The 21,565-nt window shown below is 37.6% G+C and overlaps 1 protein-coding gene across 2 annotated transcripts in view; it reads left to right on the top strand.

The window, feature by feature from the left end:
• Cdon (cell adhesion associated, oncogene regulated) overlaps positions 1-20,702 on the top strand; it is an 86,264-nt gene extending 65,562 nt beyond the window's left edge. The window contains exons 18-20 of one of the 2 annotated variants that reach the window (XM_010628657.3): positions 1,766-1,845; positions 16,324-16,598; positions 17,180-20,702. In XM_010628657.3, the coding sequence (XP_010626959.1) occupies positions 1,766-1,845; positions 16,324-16,598; positions 17,180-17,343 (519 nt within the window). In that variant the 3' untranslated portion in view covers positions 17,344-20,702. The other variant, XM_010628658.3, reaches the window with a different exon arrangement.
• The last annotated feature ends 863 nt before the right edge of the window (positions 20,703-21,565 follow it).

Below are 21,565 nucleotides of genomic sequence, written 5' to 3'. Positions count from 1 at the left end.
GAATAACTAGCATATTTTATATTTATACTGGTTAAAAATGTTCTCTAGCACTAGGAAATTTAGTCTATTAATATTGTTTGGAGTACATTCATATTGTTTTTAATGAAATAGATAATTTGTTTAGTTGCTCAAATTAAGCATTAATTTAGATTTTTGTTATTGTTCTGGTGATGGATAAATTTTCCATCACCTATAAAGTAACTTTAGAGGGTTTTTTCATCTCCAAGTGCTACATTTGGAGAACAAGACTGAAATACATTTTTGCACCTTTCAGCTGGAAATTTAGGGCTTTTATGTGACTCACCTTTTGTATGTTGTAAAAACAAAGTTATCTAATTTACTTCAGTGCATCCTTTTATCAAAAGAGGACAATGGTTTTATTATTTATGGAGAAAGCAGAGCTTATATTCTGACATCCTAAACTTTTTCAGTCACCATTCCTAAGCTACTAACACTGTGTAAGGAAGCTGAAGGAGAAGAGAGCATTAGATTTTGGATACCACGTGCTGTTTCCATAAGAAGAAAAAACAAAGCTAATGTTTGCTTTAGTACTTGAACATGGAACTTGGGGTTTTCTGAACAGTGATTTGCTATTTAAATAATAATCGTGCCACTAAAGGTACAATTTTAAAAGTTAACATCTATGATTCTAACCTATTTTCTTACTCTTCTCTTTGGGTGAGAGGAAATAAGAAATTTAAAATGCTAGTGATCATAATGCTAGTGGTTCAAATAAATAGGTTATTCTGTAGGTTGTAAACTTCATTGTCTGAATCTTTGGAGTTTGTCTTCGTGAGCATAGTGTAGAAATAGTCTCTCTCAGTATTTTCTTAATAATTCCTGTTGCTAGTTGGATCAAAAATGCTGAAAGAAATTTTCAGTGTTTTTGTTTGTTTAGATTCTGGCTGTTGTTATGAGAAGAATGGGAATGGAAAGTATTCTAAGAAAAAACAACTGCCTGAACTTTCCCAACCTTGAAGGCCTGCTTTGGGTTTAGGTGCAGTGTGACATCCTCTGCCACCCTTATCAAATTCACTTCTGCTGTTTTTCATCAAAAATCAGAATTCTGACGTTAAGTGTAAGGCCAGTTCAATTTTTAACTTCTAGTTTGCCGTTGTGTGTATCAAGTGAATATTTTACAATGAGGTATGTGTTAATCTGGGCATTTTTCTTAATTGCTGGGCAGTTTCCGCCAAAAGCAACATCAAAATATTAATATTGCCCTCCAAGTCATTGCTGGCTGAGAATCTACTCCATCTGGGAAAATATGACATATTTTAAAATTTAGTGTAGTCAAGTGAACAGACCTAATTGAAATAATTACAGGAAAGTGAAGATGGGTTACTGTTGTGACATCATTCAAACCGACTTCACATCCTGTTTCTCCAAGTGGAACCACCTAAAGTTTTTCCATGACTGCCAGAAAAAAAAAATGAATAGGAGATTATGGTGTATGGTACATTTGGGGCCCATTAGACTTGAAACACTGGAGGGAAGTGACTAACCTCCCTTCGTATGCCTTTTTTTCAGTACAGAAATATAGGGGAAAACATGAGAGTTAAGTTTTTTGAGTATAGTTTCTTACTGTACAGAGTTCATTTCTGAATAATAAATAATAAACATGGCACTGCTCGGGGAGTAGGCTCAAATGTACCAGGTAGCCATTTGTTATTGACATGATGTATGTACTGATTATTTGGCGAATGGACGATGGCACCTTCAGCACTTGTTCCTTTTCTCTTCCTTGGACTTCCTTCTTAACCAGGGTGGCAGAATGTACACAGCAATTCCTCAGATTGACCCTCTGGAGTGTGTTAGCTGTCGAAATTGTCGGAACAACAATAGGTATGTTCATGGGTATGCACACGGGTCATTGTGAATAAAACACATGTCTTCCTTTATTTTTTTTCTTCAACAAAGGAAGTTCTTGAAACTTTATCTAAGATATAAACCTCAGAATTTGCAATCTTAAATTGAAGACTGTGTTTAACTTTTCCCTGCTTTATAATTTTTATCTTTCTGTGCCTAAGTTTCTTTAGACATATAGTAACAATAGTAAAGGCTAAATTGCTCACAGGAATATGATTAAAAGGCTTGATGTTTTTGAAAATTTTAAATTAGAGTCATTCTCTGTTTACAGCCTTTCTCTTTTCTTAACTCTTACTTTCCACTCTATATTATGGGACATTATGATGCTAAATAAGAGTATGTTTGAATGTTAAAGGAAACTATAAAAAGCTGGGCACAGTGCTGCATGCCTGTAATCCCAACACTGAAGGAGGCTGAAGCAAGAGGATCTAGAGTTTGAGTCCTGCCTGGGCAACTTAGTGAGATGTCTCAAAATTTTAAAATTGAATTGAAAGGACTGTGATGTAACTTGGTTTTAGAGTGTCCCTGGGTTTGATCCCTAGTACTGAAAACAAATAAAAAATGAGAAAACAATATTCTTATATATATATAGTACTATTTTTCATAGTAATATTACTGAAATTTTCCTGCTAAAGGTAATTTAAGTATTAAAATCTTTCTTTTCCTTGCACTAGTGAGGCAGGGGGCGAAACCACTGAGCCAAATCCCCAGCCCCGGGTGTTAAAATCTTTCTGTCTTTAGGTTTTATTTTTAACTTTGAAAGTGATATATATTTACAATATTTCATGCAAGATAGAATTAAAATAATATTTACATTTAAATTTTAACACAAAATATTAGAAAGCTTTCATGCTACCCCTTTATTAACCTCAAAGGATCATCGAGCTTCTTATATTAAAGTTGCATAGAAATCTTAGTTCTTTTACCTAATGATGACATACAATGATGGTGAACCTTCCAGAGCTTTCAGTGAGACACACAGCCCATTGCAGCATGTGTGCCATAGGTTTGCCACCACTGAATAAGACTGCATAGCTTCAGCATTCTTCCAGCCTCTAAAATGCTGCGATTACAAAAATTATACTATACTAGTAGTTAGTACAAAATATAATTGGATCATGGATTAGAGTTTGGATATTTCATTACTGAGAACAGGTTTGGCCTATAATTTTTAAATAAAATACATTAAAACTACTTTTTGTTTGTTTGTTTGTTTTTTGTTTTTGGTACCGGGGATTGAACTCGGGTCCTTGTGCTTGCAAGGCAGGCCACCAAACCACTGAGGTAAATCCCCTGCCCTAAAACTACATTTTTGTCCTGACTGTTCTTTACCACAATTTGTAAAGAAAACATATTAAAGAACTGATAAAGCTGGCTAATATATTTGGTTAGTGATCAGATGGCTTAATTAGAATGAATGGTTCTGGCTAAATGCATACTTTGTGGTCCCTGATGGGTCTCATGTCCATCGACAGGTCTTAAGCGTTTGTACACAGTAGAATGGTATAATGTGAAGACCTTGGTCTAACAGTAAGTGGACTTGGGCTTTGCCACTGCTCAAATCTGTGATGCATTTAGATAAATTCTCTTCGGCTTGGACAAACCAGCTTGTTTCTCCCTGGTTTAAAGTTTCCTGCACAAGAACCTGCCTGCCAAGGGCAAGTCTTTACTTGCCTCTTTGCCACCAAGGCTTCCTGGTTGTCCCTTTTGGCTTCCATGAGCCACTGTGTGATTTTGACGCTTAGTAATTTGACAGATAAGTATTTATAAGTTCCTACCATCAACTCTGGAAAACTGGAACCATTAAAACTCATGTTTCTAATTCTTACAGCTTTGAAATTGAGAACAAGTATCACCTTTCAAGATTCTACAAAATAGCAAAACTTGTAATAAGTTTTGAATGCTGAGAGGTGATGATACATGATTTACTTCTAAAATAAGCAAAATTATACTCAATGTACCCTTTTAGAACATCATCATTATTAAATAAGAGTAAGCTTACATTTCCTAATACCAGCTGAACTATAGTATATCATAAAAAGAGAATTTCAATGAAGTTATCCAAGGACTATCAAATGGACATTGTATAATTTGGGCTATTCTGTCAGAAAACACTTACTGATCACTAGACAGGTCCTGGAAAAGGTTATAAGGTGTTTCTGTGCAGAAGGAATTACAAGAGTAGTCATGGATATGGGAAGGATAATGGTTATACAAGAATAAATAGTTGATTTCTGCGCCTGTGCATTAGAATCCCTTGGAGTACTTCACCTAGCTCTACTCCTAGAGTTTCTTTTTAGGGGTGCAGTATGGAGGTTGAACCCAGGGTCTTTTGCATGCTGAGCAAGCATTCTACCACTGAACTAAATCTCTAGCACTTTAAAATTTTACTTTGGGACAAGTGTCACTGAATTTTCCAGACTGGCCTTGAGCTTGAGAATCTCCGACCTCAGCCTCTTTAGTATCTGGGATTACAGACACGTGCTCCCACTCTACTCCTAGAATTTCTTATTCAGCAAATCTAGGATGGAGCCTAAGACTTTGCATTTCTAATAAGTTCCCAGGGGATATTGATACTGGTGGTCCTGTAACTATACTTTGAGAACCAGTGGAATAATTTGACCTGCTGATGAAGTGAAAGTAGAGAATAGTGGGATATAAAATTGAGTAAGCAGACTGATTTTATATCATGTCAAGTTAAGTAGTCTATTTAATAAACATATTTTGGATGCTTACCATATACCAGACACTGGCCCAAGCCCTACCTTCAGAGAGCCTTAGTATTCTTAGGTACAGCAGGGAATATAGTGAGTAGTTTGAAAGAACAGGTTGAATATCATTATTTTGTATTTAAGAAATAGCAAAAATCTTGTTTCTGTAAAATATAGAGTAAGAAGTTTCTGAGATTTCTTTTAACAGTAATCAAAAGCAGATTACTTATTGAGATTAAATATTGAGAAACATTGGGCTAGTGGCATTCTCATTCATAACAAAGCTTTTTTGAGAAGGATATCATCTGCTCAAAGATGTGTTTTAGCTCAACAAATGGTAGCAATGTACAGGTTGGATTGGAGAGAGGAGATCAGGGAGACTTGGCTGTTGGGAAGGTTTCACATCCATCAAGGAATGAAGAGGAAGGGTTGAGTGAGTTTGCAGAGATAGCTCTTCGTATGTGGCCACTTGTCTGATAGGGATCTTAAAAAAAGATTTCAAATGTGGATGACAGTAATTATCAGTGTGGTAGTCATGGAAATAAGAAACTTAAAATAATACATTGAGGAAAGGTGGTGAATTTGGTTTCAGGCCTTTACATTCAAATACCAGTTGGTATCTAAGTTGAGACAGGTAAGAATGTTGGTCTTGGGGAGAGTTCAGTGGGAGAGCACTTACTTGGCATGTGTGAGGCCCTGAGTTCCATCCTGTACATTGTTCTTTAAAAAAGAGAAAGAAAAAACAAACATGATCAGGAGTGTAGATTGGGATTATGTTACAGATCAGACCATGTGTATCAAAGTGATAGAATTTAAACTTGAATGAAATCAAAGAGACAGTATCCTTGGTTGATTGCTTTTGTATAATATTTGATGTAATAATTTGCTTTTGATTCTCATATTTAATATAATTGGGTGTTCTTTGTATAAGATGCCATCTCGCTTCTTGCTGCCTTGATATGTCTTCAGAGAAGATTAAAGATGGGGAAAAGAGAATGATAAATTAAGGAGTGTGAGAAAGAAAATAAGGATCCATTCATTTGTTCATTTAACAAGTGTTTGTTGAAGGTCTGTAGTGAGCTGGGCACCAAGCTAGGTGCTGGGGATATGGCACAGGAATTTAGTAGGGAAGACCTTCCTTTTAACAAAAGACATAAACAGTGAAGATAAATACATAATTAAAACTGGTTGCTTTAAAGGAAAAATAAAGGATGTGTTAGAGAGGAAAGACCTCTTTCCATAAGAGGCATTTTGATGAGCTCAAAAGAATTTAAAATTAGATAAAAAGGCAGAGGGTAGGACCAAAGCTTTCCAGGAAGAGAGTACTACTTGAACGAAATCTCTAAACAGAATGTGTGAATCTTTAGAGAATTTTTAAAGAAGGCTAATGTAGCAGGAACACAGGAAATAAAGTTAGAGATAAAAGCTGAATGAAATCATATTCAGAGTCAGTGAGTCAGTAAAAGATTGTAAGCATCATAACATGGCAATAGGACTCTAGCTTTTGAGAACACTTTGGTGACATTTGGAGAATACGTCAGATGGGGCATGGGAGTAGGAGGCGTGGCAGCTGGAGCAGTCTAGATGAAAAAATAGTGGATTAGGATAGTGTTATGGTTTGGGTTTAGGTGTCCCCCCAAACCCTCATGTGGTCATAGGTTTGATCTAGAATGTGTAAAGCTAAAATTGATTCATGATGCATTGCTAGGCCCAAGGGCTCTAGGATTAAGATTGTGAGTGCTACCCACTCTAAGTAGTCTGAGTAAGATAAAAGGGGCAGGGAAATGCTGTTGAGGTCCCTCTTCTTACCTTTGCTACCCTGTATACGCCATGTTGGTTTTCCTCTGTGGTGCTTGTTTGCCATCCCAGCCAGGTGATTATAGACTGAAACCTCTACAAACTGTAAGCCAGATAAACCCCTTCCCCTCTGACTTTGGGTGTCCGGTATTTTGTTTCAGCAACAAGAGAAAAGTAACTAACACAGATAGTTGTCACACATATGGAGAGAACATGGTATATTTAACATATTTAGAATTTAGAAAGTAGGTAAGTCTAAGACAGTGGTGGCAAACCTATGGCACAGGAGCCAAGTCACCCCAGCAGCCAAGGATCAGACAAACAGTTGTTTTTTCTAAACTAGAACTCGGTGTTCAGGTTTAATTGCAGTGTTGGCACTTTGTGATAAATAAGTGGGTTTGGATTGCAGTTTGGGCGCTTGATCTCTGAAAGGTTTGCCATCACTGGTCTAAGAGAATTAAAATACAAAGACATGAGGAATTGGTTAAGGAGCCTGATGGAAGGCAGAGTCAAGGATGATGTGCAGGTAACATGGCCCAAGGACAGAGCTAGGAAACACTGCAGAGATGATGTGTTAGCCAGCTTTTCATTGCTAGGACAAAACACCTGACATACACGCCTTCAAGTGGAAGGTTCATTTTGGCTCACAGTTTGGGAAGTTTCTGTCCATGGTTGGCTGGCTCTGAGGTGGAACATCATGGAAGGACATGGTGTGGGGCAAAGCTGGTAACCTTGTGATGGTCCAGAAGCAGAGCACAGGGGAGCGCCACCAGAGGAAGCCGCCAGGGAACTGTTAACAGTCCCCAAGACTATTTCCCCATGATCTGCCCAGACACACCAACAAGCATGTTTTACTAATCCCCTGTCTCTTAAGTCTAGCAAGTTGGCAGTCAAGATGAACTGTTACACGTGAAGAGGACCTGACTTCCTTTAGTGCAGATGAGCTGAGTTTTGGAGGGTACCGTGTTAGATGTGGTGGTATCTCATGAACCTCACCTTCCTGTTTTCCAGATGCCTAAGAGCTGAATACATCCTCTTTAGGGGCCTTATGGAATCTCACCTGCACTGTGCCCTGCCACTCTTCCTTCCTTTTTCTCTGCCTTCTTGAGATTAAACTTATATGTGTTTCTTGGAGTAGACTTTTAAGGAAGGAGTCATTGCCAGCCCTCAATCCCTTTTCTCATCCCTCTATTTTAGTCATAACTATCTGGAGAGAAAATGTTATCTTTATTGTCTTAACTAGAGATGTGAAAAATTGGGAACGAGTAAGAGGGGAATGGAGAAGTTTGATTCTGAGGCTTCTGTGACACGTTAAAAATGACTGCTCGCCCCACTGTGTTCCCTTAAATTGAACCCTTTTCAGGTATTAGGAGTAATTTGTAATAGCTCACTATGAGTGGTTAGAAGGAAACATATTTAATGTAGGTTGTCAGGGAGCCAGTCCCCTACAGTAAAGACTTCACTAAGAAATCTTTGTATGATTTGGGCATTTTAATAGTTAAGAAAAGTTAAACCAGATAAATCAAGGCTTCCTATCTTTCTCTGCTCTTCTCATTCAAAAGACAGTAACGCAGTTCTGGATATGTAATCAAATATGACAAACTGGTTTGTCAGTTGCTTGGCTAGTTTAATGGGAAGGAATCAACACTAAATTGGGTCTATTTGCCATCAGTCTTGATAATTTGTTAGAGAGACTAGAGAGGACACTGATGAAATTCACAGATGAACAAACTGAGAGGTCCCATTAGGAAAGAATGAGAAATTAACTTTAAAGGGTCCTGGAGAGACTGGAAATGGGCAGGAAGTAGCCAAGTAAGAATCATCTTGGAAAAATGTATATAATTCATCTGGGAAGAAAAGTACAAGCTACATGGCTGATAGTCAAGAGGAGGAAGAAAACTGTTGTGAATAGTGCTTTAGAAAACACTGATATTACAAATGGTCTCCAACTTTTTGTATAGTGGTAGACTAAACGTCTGTGTACTGGTTGGTTTGGGAGTGCTTTTGAGAACAGATGTCAGATACACTGAGATGAAAACAGTGTAGAGACTAATACAAGAACATTTAATTGTGGTAGGAGTTCTTTTAGGGCTAGGGTACAATCGATCCAGTTAGTTTGTTGAATAGGAAAACAATTGATTGCCTAATACATCTAAACTCTTTCTTCTAGCAAGTCTGTTTTTTACATCTCAGTCCATCTTCTACTTCTGACCACTTAGCTACTTCAGAATTAGCCATCAAGCCAAAGGAAAAAAGCACGCAAAGCCCAGGATTCAGTGTTTCTTCCACCTATGTTAGTCTGCCTACTTCCTAAGGAAAAAATTGGGAGTCCTGTGTCTAATTGTTTAAATGATCAATGCCTTCCTTTTGGGAAGGATATGTATCACCCCAAATCTCTCCTATTTCGAACCTGGAAGCTGAAGGCCTGTCATCAGAGGATACTGCTTTTGGTCTTTTGTTTATATGCTGTATGCATGTCTACTTGCCGTAGTCACTAATGAGCTCCATCATTTATTGTCATTGTTTATATGGCAGTCACCAAAAAGTTAATTCCAAAAAGGAAGCTCCCATTGTAATGTGGATGGTGAGGATATTTAGTTCTTGCTCTCTAGGTATAACCAAAAGAGGAATCTCAATGTAAAACATATAATAATTTAACAGAATAATTTAACATGATCATGCTTAATACATATTCAACCTTGTAATAAGTGAAATACTTCTAGAAAACACTTCAGGGATGCTATATAGTTTACAGAAATATCCAGACTATGTGTAGTTAATTACATGAGTACCTTATTCTTCCAAGCACAATCCTATACTACTATTCTAATCTCTAGTCTGTGCTGTTTCAATTGTTGGTTAAAGAATATTTATTTTGAGCTGGGTGTGGTGGTGCATGCCTGTAATCCCAACGCTTGGGAGGCTGAGGCAGGAGGATTGCTGTGAGTTAGAAAACAGCCTGGGCTACATAGTGAGTTCCAGGTCAGTCTCAACTACATAGTAAGACCCTGTCTCAAAAAACAAAACAAAACAAAAAACAAACAAACTATTTATTTTTTATGTGATTCTGTAATAGTCATTTTCTAATCTTTTAGCTTGAACAGTCATATCTTTTCCATTTACAAAAAGAAATTTTAATAAACTGAAAGGTTCCAGGCCATTTGAGTTCTTACAAAACAGCACAGACTTTTGTATGTGGAGAGATGCACAGAATTCTATTTACTTGATGCCAAACTTAAAAATAGTTTCATTGAATTAGAGACAATTTACTGAAAACAATATCTTTACCTTAAGACAATAATAACTACATTTGAAAGATTGAATAGCCTAAGATAGTAAAATTACAAAGTGTATAAACTGTAAAGTGTATATTGTAAGAGCATCTCACTCATTCTTAAGTATTTGCAGATATTTGTCCTGTTTTCTCTCTTTCTCTCTACCTGTAGATTTGGATCTAAGTTTGCATATACTGATACTATATTTGTGATCATCTGATTGCTTTAGAATATTTCATTAAGGCAGTATTAGTAGAGAACTGTTTTCACATGCTATACCTAATTATATTTAGAACAGGGACATAGCCCTTTTCTTATAGACTGTTCCTATATTCTTATATTATAACATACAACCCCCATGTTAAAGCTGTTTTTACTCTGATACACGTAGGCATCTGGAATTGAACTAAAAGTAATGTGATAGAATTATTTACATTTGGTTAGCTGAATGGTTAATTGCTGATGATTATGAGTTGAATCATTGTACTAGAAATTATAATTAATTGTGGTTTATCATGATAAAATTCGGGTTATAATCATTTTACAAGTTTAACTCAAATTATTATATTTTTATCCAGTACATTCTGATAATTCACAATAAAAGTAAACACTTCTTTGATTTCCTGCGTCACTTATCTGAAAAACAGATGTAAAGATCAGATAGTAAAAAGTTAAACTTATTTCTTGCTGTCTGAATTTTTCATGTTTGTTTATTTATTTTCTTATTGAGTTTATTGGTACATTTTAGGTATATAGTACAGTTACATTCATCATTGGGATCTTGTACCTTTACATGACAGGTCTTGGTTCTCATTTTTCCCCTTATCCCTACCCTCCCTTCACCCCCCTTCCTTGCCTATTTATAAATACTTTATTTCCATTTCTTCATTTTCTCATGGGTTTTTTTTCCTTTTTCCTTACTACCTTTCCCCTACCCTTCCTGTTTCCTCTGCACCTTTAGCCTTTTTCTTCCTATTTCACATTGTCAATTACATCATTAGGATCTTATGTACCATTATAGTTTTTCACACCAGAGAAATTCTTTGGCATTTATACATGTTTGACTTATTTATTTCATTTAGGAGTATATCCTCAGTATGTATCCATTTTCCTATGAATGACTCTAATTTCTCATTCTTTATGGCTGAGTAGTATTCCATTTTATAGAAAATTCACATCTTCTTTATCCAGTCTCCAACTGATGGGCAAACGGGCTGTTTCCAAGTTTTAGCTATTACAGACTGTGCCACTATAAACATAGGTGCACATATATCACTGTGATATGATTCTTTTAATTCTTTTGGAAAGATACCCAGTAGAGGGTATGGGTCTAATGGTCTGGGTTAAATGGAACCTCTAGTTCCAGCTCTTTGAGGTATCTCCATATTGATTTCTATAGTGGTTGCACCAGTCTGCATTCCCACCAACAGCTAGGCAACAGAGACATGGCAGTGGGTATAACAATTCCCAACTTGAAACTATACTACAAAGCCACTGTGATAAAAACAGCATGGCACTGGCAAAGAAACAGTGAGGACCACTGGAATAGATTGGAACATACAGAACATACAGGAACAACTCCAGATGTACTCAGCTACCTCATCTTTGACAAAGGAGCTGACCATCCTCACTGAAGGCAAAATAGCCTCGTTAATAAATGGTGTTGGAAAAACTGGATTTTTCCAAAGATTAAAACTAGACTCTTATCTTTCACCATGCACTAAACTAAAATCCAAGTGGATTAAAGATCTAAATATTACAAAAGAGTCACTAGATTTTCTAGAAGATAAGTTAGGCAGAACTCTTAAAGACTTTGGCATAGGAAAAGACTGAACAAATCCTCAGTAGTACGGAAACGAGCAGAAAAAATCAACAACTGGGATCTCATTAAGAAGCTTCTGCACTGCAAAAGAAACCATCGACCGAACTAAGAGACAACCCACAATGTGGGAAAAATTTTTTACCAGCTGCTCCTCAGACAAAGGAGAAAGGAACCCTTCTTCATATATATTTAATAGGCTTGTTTATGCCGCACATAAACAGTACCGTTACTCCAGTTCCAGGATCTTGCAGTGGCCCTTGCTACTGTGTTGCTTGCCCCTGGGTTTTGCCCCATCGTTATAACTTCACTATCATTTTGACCAGTGTATTTTAGGATTGGACTGAATGTCCTCAAATTTCATTCATAAGTCTTATCCCTACACTTTTGCTTTAAATTAAAGAGCAGGAAAAAGAAACTGAAAGAAACAGAAGGGCAACTAATCTCTGGTGAGTCTGTAGTATTTTGTTATATCAGCATTATGAAATTCATTCATTTATGTTTTTACATAAACAAATTATTAACTGAGGATATTTGGTTTGTAGGAAACTGCCCTGGGTTTTGGATTCTGGCAAGTATGCTTTGATTTTTTTTTTCTCAGTTTAATTTTACTTCTTTTAAATGGAAGCTTTTCTTTGTGATCTGATACTTGCCTTTTAAATATAAGTTACTAACAATACCTTCATATTGTTGTGGAGAAATGGACTGCCAAGCCAGAAGCTCACTAGGAAGCTCACTAAGCTCACACCATCACAATTAGAGGATTTCATTAAGACTGTTCTCTTCCTTGCTGTCCTGAGTCTCATGTGACACTGAGGGCAGTCATTACCTGTCCTCCTGGATTCTGATTGACTCAAAACAGTCAGATATTAGAAAAAGCCATACAAACAACAGAACCAATATTAAGCAAGGACAGAGATGACTAATATTGTGATACAAAAAGCCAAAGGGTAAGTATATCAGTGTATTCCTACTTTAATAATCATGTCTCATCTTACTGTTGGGTATGGGCTGTTATGAGGGTCTTTGACTAGTTTAATTTTTGCTTCCTAGTAATTTATGTATTTTCTTAGAAAAGGGGCATGAAAGAAGTCTGATGTTCTAATGTTAGTTTGTTACTTTACCAGTTGAGGTCCTGCTGTATGTCATTCACTAGGAGCCAGGTGGTGGATGTAATAGCTTTAGTCAGAGCCTAATGAACGTTAGGACCTTTACCACTCCCCAGGCAATTCAAATACTTTACAACATTTTAGCTGCACTTCTTAGTCCAGGGTTTTGTGTTTTGTTATAAGAACATTTAAGATCTTCTAAGACATTTCAATTATTTACAGTCAATATTTACTCAGAATTTCTATACTACGCTTTTTGTTACTACTAGTTTCTTTCTGTGTTTCCTTTCTTCTATCTATTGCTACTCCTTTTCCTTCAACTTGAAGCATTCCTTTAGTATTTCTTCTTGTGCAGGACTGAGGGTAACAAATTATTCTAGCTTTTGGTCTCAAATTTTCTTCAATTCATCTTTTTGAAGGATTTTTTTCTTTACTGTTTATTGAATTATAGGTCGGCTGTTATGTTCTTTTTGCTTTTTGAAGATGCCATTATTTGCTTCTATCCTTTCTGTTAAAAATCATTGGCTCGGCTTTACTTACCATTCAGGGTAATAGGTGTTTTCCCTCTGGCTCCCTTCATGATTTTCTTTTTGTATTTTACTCCTAGCCATTTAGCTGTTGACATTTGTAAGCGTAAATTTCTTTGTATTTATTCTTGAGGTTCATAGAGTTTTGGATCTATGGCTTGAACTTTCATCAGTTTTTGAAAAGTCAGCCTGAATCTCTCCAAATATAGTTTCTATTACATTCTTTCTTTTCTCCCCTTCAGAGAGATTCCCACCAGACATAGTTTTCATCTATGAAACTTTCTCATCTGTCTCTTGAGCTTCATTCTGTTTTCCATCCTTTTGTGCTTCAGAGTTGCAGCCTGAAGACTGCAATGACAGCTTCCTCTTCACTAATTCTGTATGTCTATGAAGTCAGAATCACCCTTACATTCTAATTCTATAATCGCTATATAATATAAATTCTCCAATTTCAAGGTAATAAAGTATGATACAGAATGGAAGAATGTGCACCTGTTTCTAACTGGACATGTGGAGAATGACCTGTTCTCATCAGCCATGTATCTAGAAGCCATCTCAGAGTGCCCTGAGTGTTTTTTATACTTCCTTGTATCAAACATGTTATGCTGTAACCATTTGTTTATTTGTTCATCTCCTCTGCTAGACTAGAAGCTGGATCTCTGATGTATTTACATTTGTATTCTCGGTACCTACCATAGTGCTTGGCATTTGGAAGGTATCCAGCAAACACTGTTTGAATAAATAATTTTTCTGAATAAAATTATAATATATATCATAATACTTATTAAATGTAGTACTTTAAATCCAGAATTTTTTTCCTTTGACCTTGCCTCACATTTTTTCCTATTTAGAGTCAGTGGGTTCACAGTGGATTCATTGAATCCACAGGGGAATTTCTGGGTTGCATGAAAACTGAGAGTAGAAAAGACTGACATTTTAGGGAGGGAAGACACCGGTAAAGTTTACAACAGAATAAATACAGTGTTCAAGAGAACAAATAAGAAGGGCCATATTCTGATTCTTACCCCAACAGACTTCCTCCTATACCAATGCTTCCTTCACTTTTTATTGTTTTAAGACACACATGGAAATATTTGAATCAGGTATATATATATATATATATTTTTTTTTTTTTTTTTCTAAATTCATTGAATCCACAGGGGAATTTCTGGGTTGCATGAAAACTGAGAGTAGAAAAGACTGACATTTTAGGGAGGGAAGACACCGGTAAAGTTTACAACAGAATAAATACAGTGTTCAAGAGAACAAATAAGAAGGGCCATATTCTGATTCTTACCCCAACAGACTTCCTCCTATACCAATGCTTCCTTCACTTTTTATTGTTTTAAGACACACATGGAAATATTTGAATCAGGTATATATATATATATATATTTTTTTTTTTTGCTATAGCATTAACATTTAAAGTCATAATTGATCATACTGTGCTCATTCTGTACAGATGCCTGACATACTTTGCTTTCATTCCAGATGACTGAAATCTCGATTCCATTAATTGTGTATTGAGTATATTTTTCCATTTGAAATAAGTTGGAGTTATCTAAACTAAGGATGTGTTTAATGATAGATATCTTACTCTTTTTTAGGCTCACATCTTCATTCTTACCACTTGGTGTTTCCATTAACTTGAGTCAGCAAAGCTGCTAGGAACAATTTCATGGACTTTTACTGATTTGTCACATACCCTCATGGCATTCCATTTTTACAGGATGGAAATAAAGACTTTTTATTCCCTAATATTATCTGGCTCCAGTGTAGTCACTCCTGGTGTTCTCCATCTGACATGCAAAGTGCTATGCAGTGTCATCATCAAGCTTTTCTTCTCAATTTTAGAAATACAGAAATGTATTTATGAGGCTCTGACTTCTGGCAATAGTATGATCGTCAGCAGGTAATAATAAGGCGTGGACAATTTGAAAGTATTATTAGAATGTGACCAGAGCAGGCAGAAACTGAATGATGGTCCTTCCTTCAAGATATTATGTGAGATCTATGGGGTTTTGCCTGAACGTGTTCTCTAGTCTTGAGACAGCTGCCCAAGCAAGATAGTATCAGAGGACCAAATTCAGTGACAACAGAACAGTCAGAAGAGTAGAGGGAAAATCCAACAAGAAAATAATGACTGTATATCTGCAAAAATAAAATGTGATACTCAAGGAGAAAAAGGAAAAAAATAGAAAAAGACCCTGAGAGTTAGCCAACAATGACATTAGCACCTATTAAAAGTATATTCAAGCACTTAAAGGAAAAAATGTCCAAAATAAATGAACATATGGAAAATTTCAGCTGAGAAACAGAGACTGAAAAAAAAGTCCAAATGAAAATTCCAGCTCCAAAAAGACTAACTGAAGATTAACCTGTGCTAAGAAGAGACAGTGAAGTAGAAGACAGATTAATTATCCAACTCAACAGGAAAAAAAAAAAATACATCTTAACTAAAGATGAGATATAAAAGTAGAGTGGAATTGAAATGAAATCTTCTAGCTATTAATTCTGCAATAAAGTAAAGATTCCTGGGTTTTGAATGGCCTTAAAATGTTTCCTCCAAAGATGTGAGAGAATGTGTGATTTCAAAATTGTGTTTTTTGTTTACTTTCATAAGGTCATTTCTCTCAGGTGGCCGTAAGTTTCTTAACTATCTGTCCTTTCATTCTTTCTTTCCCTCGTTTCTTCCCATGGCTAGTGGCCTTTCCATCTGTGCTCTGTCTTTGGGAACCAATTCAGAATGACATGAGAAAGCTGGGCATGGCAATACACTCCTGTAACCCTAGCACTCTGGGAGAATGAGGCAGGAGGATAGCAAGTTTAGCCAAACCTGGGCTGCTTAGAGATTTAATGAGACCCTGACTCAAATTTTATTTAGAAAAAGAGTTGGAAATGTAACTCAGTGCAAAGGCCCTGGGTTTAATCCCCAGAACCGGAGAACAAAATGAAGTCAGTCTGACAGTGGACTAAAATGAAGCATGTGGAAAGCTCTGTCATTTAGGGTCTATTCTTAAGTAGTCTGCTTTTTGATGTATTCTCCTGTTGAATTGTATCTATAATTTTTAGTTTTTGATAGTTCAGATCATGTGAATTATTTTTAAGCACGAGTCTTTCTTTAGAATTTGAGAATTCAAAATGATATTTCAAAAAGCACTTTAATGATTGCTCCCTCTAGACATACTTCTGTTTCTTTTGGTTTAAATTCCACAGGTGTTTCACCAAAACCAATGGCACTTTCAGCAGCAGCCCCCTTCCTCTAGTCCCAGTGGTAGTGCCTTGTCCTCAGGATGCTTTGGAAATGAAGCCCCTCGGTGCTATGAAGGTTCCTGTGTGTCTGGCTTCCACAGTCCCTGATTGTGGCCAGTTACCTGAGGAGAGCACCAAGGACAGTGTGGTACCGATACCTACACCACACACCTGCTGCCAGGACAACGTAAATGACATCAACTCTGACTGTGCAGAAGATACCACAGAGTTCAGCAGAGGTACAGGGAGGTGATTTAAACCTTAGGGTTTTAATAGTCTTCACTTAGCTGAGGATTCTATGAAGGAGAATTTTCTATGATCGCACATATTTCTTCAGAGACTGTGCAGGGTGTTGGATAATTCAAGAAAAGATAGGACAGATAAAGCATTCTTTGTAATTTTGTTATCATTTACATCCTTCGTCTCAGGTAGTTAATCCTGTTACATTTGGAAAATGTATCCTGTTAGGCTTGGATTTGGTTTATGTCTGAGCAAAACACTTTCTGGGTGACTGCATTTTGTGCACATGGGCCCCTTTTTCATTTGAGTTGATTCTAGAGTTGTAACCTTTCTGTAAGTGGTTATTTTGGGACTTGCAAGGCATTTGTTTTAATTCCAGATGGATTGTATAACTATTCATGAGAGCTCAATCTTATTTTAAGCCTTTTAGACCTGTCTTGCTCAAATTCAAGCCAAGCATAACTAGACTCTACTTTTACTCATTTTTCTTTTATTATTGCTCAAAGTAATATCTCTAGAGTACTGTGTAAAAGTCAATTTTTTTCACTTCATAATGCTCCCAAACCTTTGTGTTTTTCAGGAGACAGCCTTGGCCATTTAGAAATGGAGAACAGAAGCTTAAATTGGAATCCTCTTATTTTGCCACCTGTCTCAGAGGACTGTTCTGGGAAGACGACAGTGTGGTCTCCTGGTATTCCTTTAGACAGCTCGTCAGGGGTCCTTCAGCAGCCCCAAGAAACCTGAAGATGTGCAAATACAAGTCATGTTCCTACTTCCTTCAAGCAGTAGCTACACAGAACAGGCCTAGGAGTGAATTGTGTGAAGGACATCAATTCAAATCAGAGAAAATCATTTATTTATTTTTCTTGTAGTTACTTCATGTGAATGTATCTTGAAATGTGTGCCCTCATATTATTTATGCCTTAAAATTTCCCTTCCCTATTCCTTCTTTCTCCCTCAGTAGGAAACAGCCTTGTTTTGCATGATTTTCTGTCATCTGGGGAACAGAGGGATCATTCCGTGTTTTCCAAGACCCTCAGTGACAGTAAGGGTTCCTCATGCCATGGATATGATCTGCTGTCTGACTCAGCTAGGAGGGAATTGCACAAGCTGTTTTGAAGTCACATTCTCAGATGGAAAATTGCTGTTCAATGTTGAGATAATTTTCAGATCAACAACAGTTGTGGCTTAATATTTATAATAGCAGATCAGGCTGATGAATTTTATACGGATACGTTCTACAAAAGTGCTAATGTGACCTGCTGACTTTTTGTCCGCACATGGGCACAAGCAGTGTCGAGTCTCTAATGATACTCAGAGTCATTGGGAGAATATAAGGTCTGGCTGTATTACTGCAGTCTGCAGGAAGATCCAAGGCCGAGGAGAAAATTAATATGTTATTATCTCACTGCTTTAATACTGCATTACTTTATCAAAGGGTCTTCATGGAGCTCCTTTTGACTTATCCTAAAAGTAGGAACAAACAAAAAAGTGTAAAGTAGTGGCTTGAAGAGAGAGATAAACATTTTAAGAAAAAAATACAGGGCTTCAGGGCCCCGTCATGGCAGAAACGCTTTGGTCTCACGGTGCTCATGGTGCCATACCACCTGAGGGCAGTCATTTACTCACTTACGACATGGGCACCCACCTAGAAGATGTGAGTGTGTGCATGTGAGTCACTTTCCAATACTGTAACAAAGTGCTTGATAAAATTAACTTATAAAGAGAACAGGTATATTTTGGCTCACAGTTTTAGAAATGTTAGTCCATGCTCAACTGGCCTTGTTGGTTAGGCCTGTGGCAAGGCAGTACATTATAGTGAGAGCACGTGGTGGAGCAAAATGCTTATATCACAACTGAGGAGCAGAGAGAGAAAAAGGAAGGTTAGGGTCCTGCAGTCTCCTTCAAGGCCATGTCCCCAGTGACCCAAAGACCTCCCACTAATTTCTACCATCTCCCAAGAGCACCGACTGGGGACCAAGTTTTTAACCTTTAAGGGACACTCAGGATCCAAACTATAGCAAAGTGTCAGGAAAGACTTAATTTGGAGGAAAAGGGGTTTTAGAGGGAAATTTCCTGATGTTTTTTCAAAATACAATAATTGTAAACAAGCACCTGAAGCTTTGGTCAGCAGAGCTTGTGCATCACAGTCACTGCTGCCTGAGTGGCAAGGACATTGCGGCTACCTTTGGAAGACTTCTGCTCCATGTTCAAACAAACAACAAACCCCCCAAACTGTTGATGGGTTTCAAAGCATGAGTCACTGTTCCTTCTTGGATTGTGTGTCCCTTTGGGGAAAGAAACAAAAATATTCTCTTCAGATAGAACTAAGTTCCAACATAAATGAAGTAAATTTAGTTTCCCAGAACTTGCAGTGGAATAGAATAGAATACTATGTTAATCACCTTGTCTGTATAATGCATCAGTACTCCCTTACATATTCCTATATCTTTTATAAATAGAACTGTTAGTGAAAATGTGCTGTTCAGCTCAGTCACTATGCAAGAGTTACTTCCACTAGAGTATAGGAAATATAAGGCCATCGCCAGCTACAGTATTAGGTTGCTATAAAAGCAAGTTCTACATTCCAGATGTCCATGTCTGCAGTGTACTAGGCTTATTATTACTTAGATGTGCTGAGCTTTGGAGGGGGATGACTGCAGCCCCTACTTCAGCCCCTTTGTGGCCGACAAAGGACAAAGTCCTGGGACACAAAATATGAGTCTTAAAAAACTAGGGAGTAAATGTCCACGGGCAATTAGTTTGATTCATGAAACAGAGGTGTATTTGCATGAGCCTTAGGTCAGAAACTGCTTTTAAAGATTGAGTTTGAACATGGGGTTTGTCCGTGAGGAAGAGAAAATGACTTTTACCTTTAGGGCAATCTTATTGTGGACTTCTTTATTTATATTATTAGTAACGCTGTTTTAAGTGTTATCCCTTTTCATTGTATTTTATTTATAAAAATGCCTTTATATATTGAGATATATAAATATAAATATATATAATAGCCTTTATATTTAGGAGTTATCAGTTCTCCCTAGGCATGAGAGGATCTGAACTTTTATGCCCTGTGTGGTCACTAGAAACAATCCTACCAAGTATCACTTCCCCAGGAAGTAAGAGGACATTGGACAGCACTAACATGTTGAGGAACCACTGTGTATCGGGCACTGTGCATGGTGCTTGTTACTGTGATCTCATTTAATCCTCACAACAAATCTACAACGTAGGTGCGAAAGCTCCCAGTTCACACAAGGAGCCACAGAGCTTGAGTTAGAACCCAGTTTACCTGGAGTCATCTGTGCTCCTTCCTTTTTTCCATACTGCTTTCCAGAAGCCTGGAGCAAGGTTCACTCGTAGAACTGTCCTGTGATATGTGCTCTTGCCCAGAGCCTCTGGGGCTCTGGCTGTGCAGCTGGCAAGAGAAGCTACCCTCTGTCCACCTGGGCAGAGTGCTTTGCTCAGTACTTTGTCTTCCAGAATCCACTATGTTCCCCTTCATGCCCCTCCACCCCACCACCTACCAGAGAATTTGATCTTCACTCAGCTCATTGATCATGAAATTGGCTGGGCCTCTTTGTGTTCCTTCTTGGTCTTGAATTCCATGTGATTCTTTGTCATCAGCATTAGAATTCCCCTGCTCCTGTTACATCATTTCACCATCTCCTGTTGCTATTTTTCTTTTATTTATGCACTGATGGGCAGGTAACGTGCTATACTGGGTGCAAGTTAAATTGCAATGTTCTATATCTTTTGAAGTAGGCTTCTCAGAAAGCATTGCTTGTTGGGTTTTGTTCTTATAGAGTGAATCTCTGAAGACCAAGCCTTTCGAAGCAGGCTGATCATGTCATATATCTCATTCCAGCTACAGTACTGCCATGCAATTCTGTTTAGAATTGAGCTTCACGTGTGTTGCTCTCTTTTAAAGCAGTGACTCTGAGATGCATGTTTTGTATCATACTGAAAGATATGTTTTATTTTCCTTAAAGTTGTAATATTATGTTTAAAATTGTATATATTTTAAATGATGTAGCTTGGACAGGTTTTATTTTATTGATACGATTTTGTATTAAAAGAATGCTGCTTTCCATATAGACTAGCCTGTGAGTGCTCAGATACTTGGTTTGTACTGAGTGGCTTTGGGATGGGAGTGGGTGTGATATCTTACTCTGAAATTCTCCCCCTGAAAGTCTCCTGTGGATACTCAAGATCCCAGTGCATTTTCCCTTCCATCCTGGCTGCAGTGATCAAGGCCCTGAAGGAGCAGGATCTTGGGCGAGTGCTTGAGGAAACAGAAAACCCTGGGCTTATGGGCTGTGTGGAGGCAGAGGGAGCTCTGAAGGGTAACAGTATTTCTTGGGAAGGAAGAAAGGAAGGCAGAAGAGAAGCAGGGCAAGACAGAAGAGGACCTCCTCAGTGTTTTTACCATGAACCAAGAGCCTCATCTAAGAATAGGAACTCTGGTAGAAATTTAAAACCCCTCAAAGGAAACTTTATTTTACTGCTCTAAAAAATGAGTTTCTAAGCATCTCTGACCAGAAAGTCAAGAGAATCATTTGTGGCCCTTCTGTATCTCATTTCCCATGCTTAAATAAGCTTTCCTTAAACCCTAGCTCCAATTCTGAGAGCTTTGAAGGAAGCAGAAACCCTTTTTCTAATAGTCTAAATCTGTGAGAACCAAGGAAGCTGTTTGTTTCCCTCAGTTTTCTGTCTCCTGTCAGGCGCCACTCTCCCTGTCGCTGGCAGATCATCCCTTGGCTCTCACTTTTCTCCTCATCTGTGTCCCCTGTGGAGGCAGCTCTGAGGCCTGACTCTCCTCCAGTTGAACAAGCGTTCATTTGTGTTTCACCCAGATCACGCGTGCATACCCATGCGTGCATGCGCGCACACATTTGGAGCCTGTGAGTCATCCTGGCAGCTGACTGTGACTTTGGAACAGCTCCTGTGCCCCATCAGCCAGTTC

Source organism: Fukomys damarensis, unplaced genomic scaffold (genome assembly GCF_012274545.1).
Source record: "Fukomys damarensis isolate Sample0158 unplaced genomic scaffold, DMR_v1.0_HiC HiC_scaffold_16, whole genome shotgun sequence".
NCBI classification, from domain to species: Eukaryota; Metazoa; Chordata; class Mammalia; order Rodentia; family Bathyergidae; genus Fukomys; species Fukomys damarensis.
This window is presented reverse-complemented; position numbering and strand designations above follow the sequence as displayed.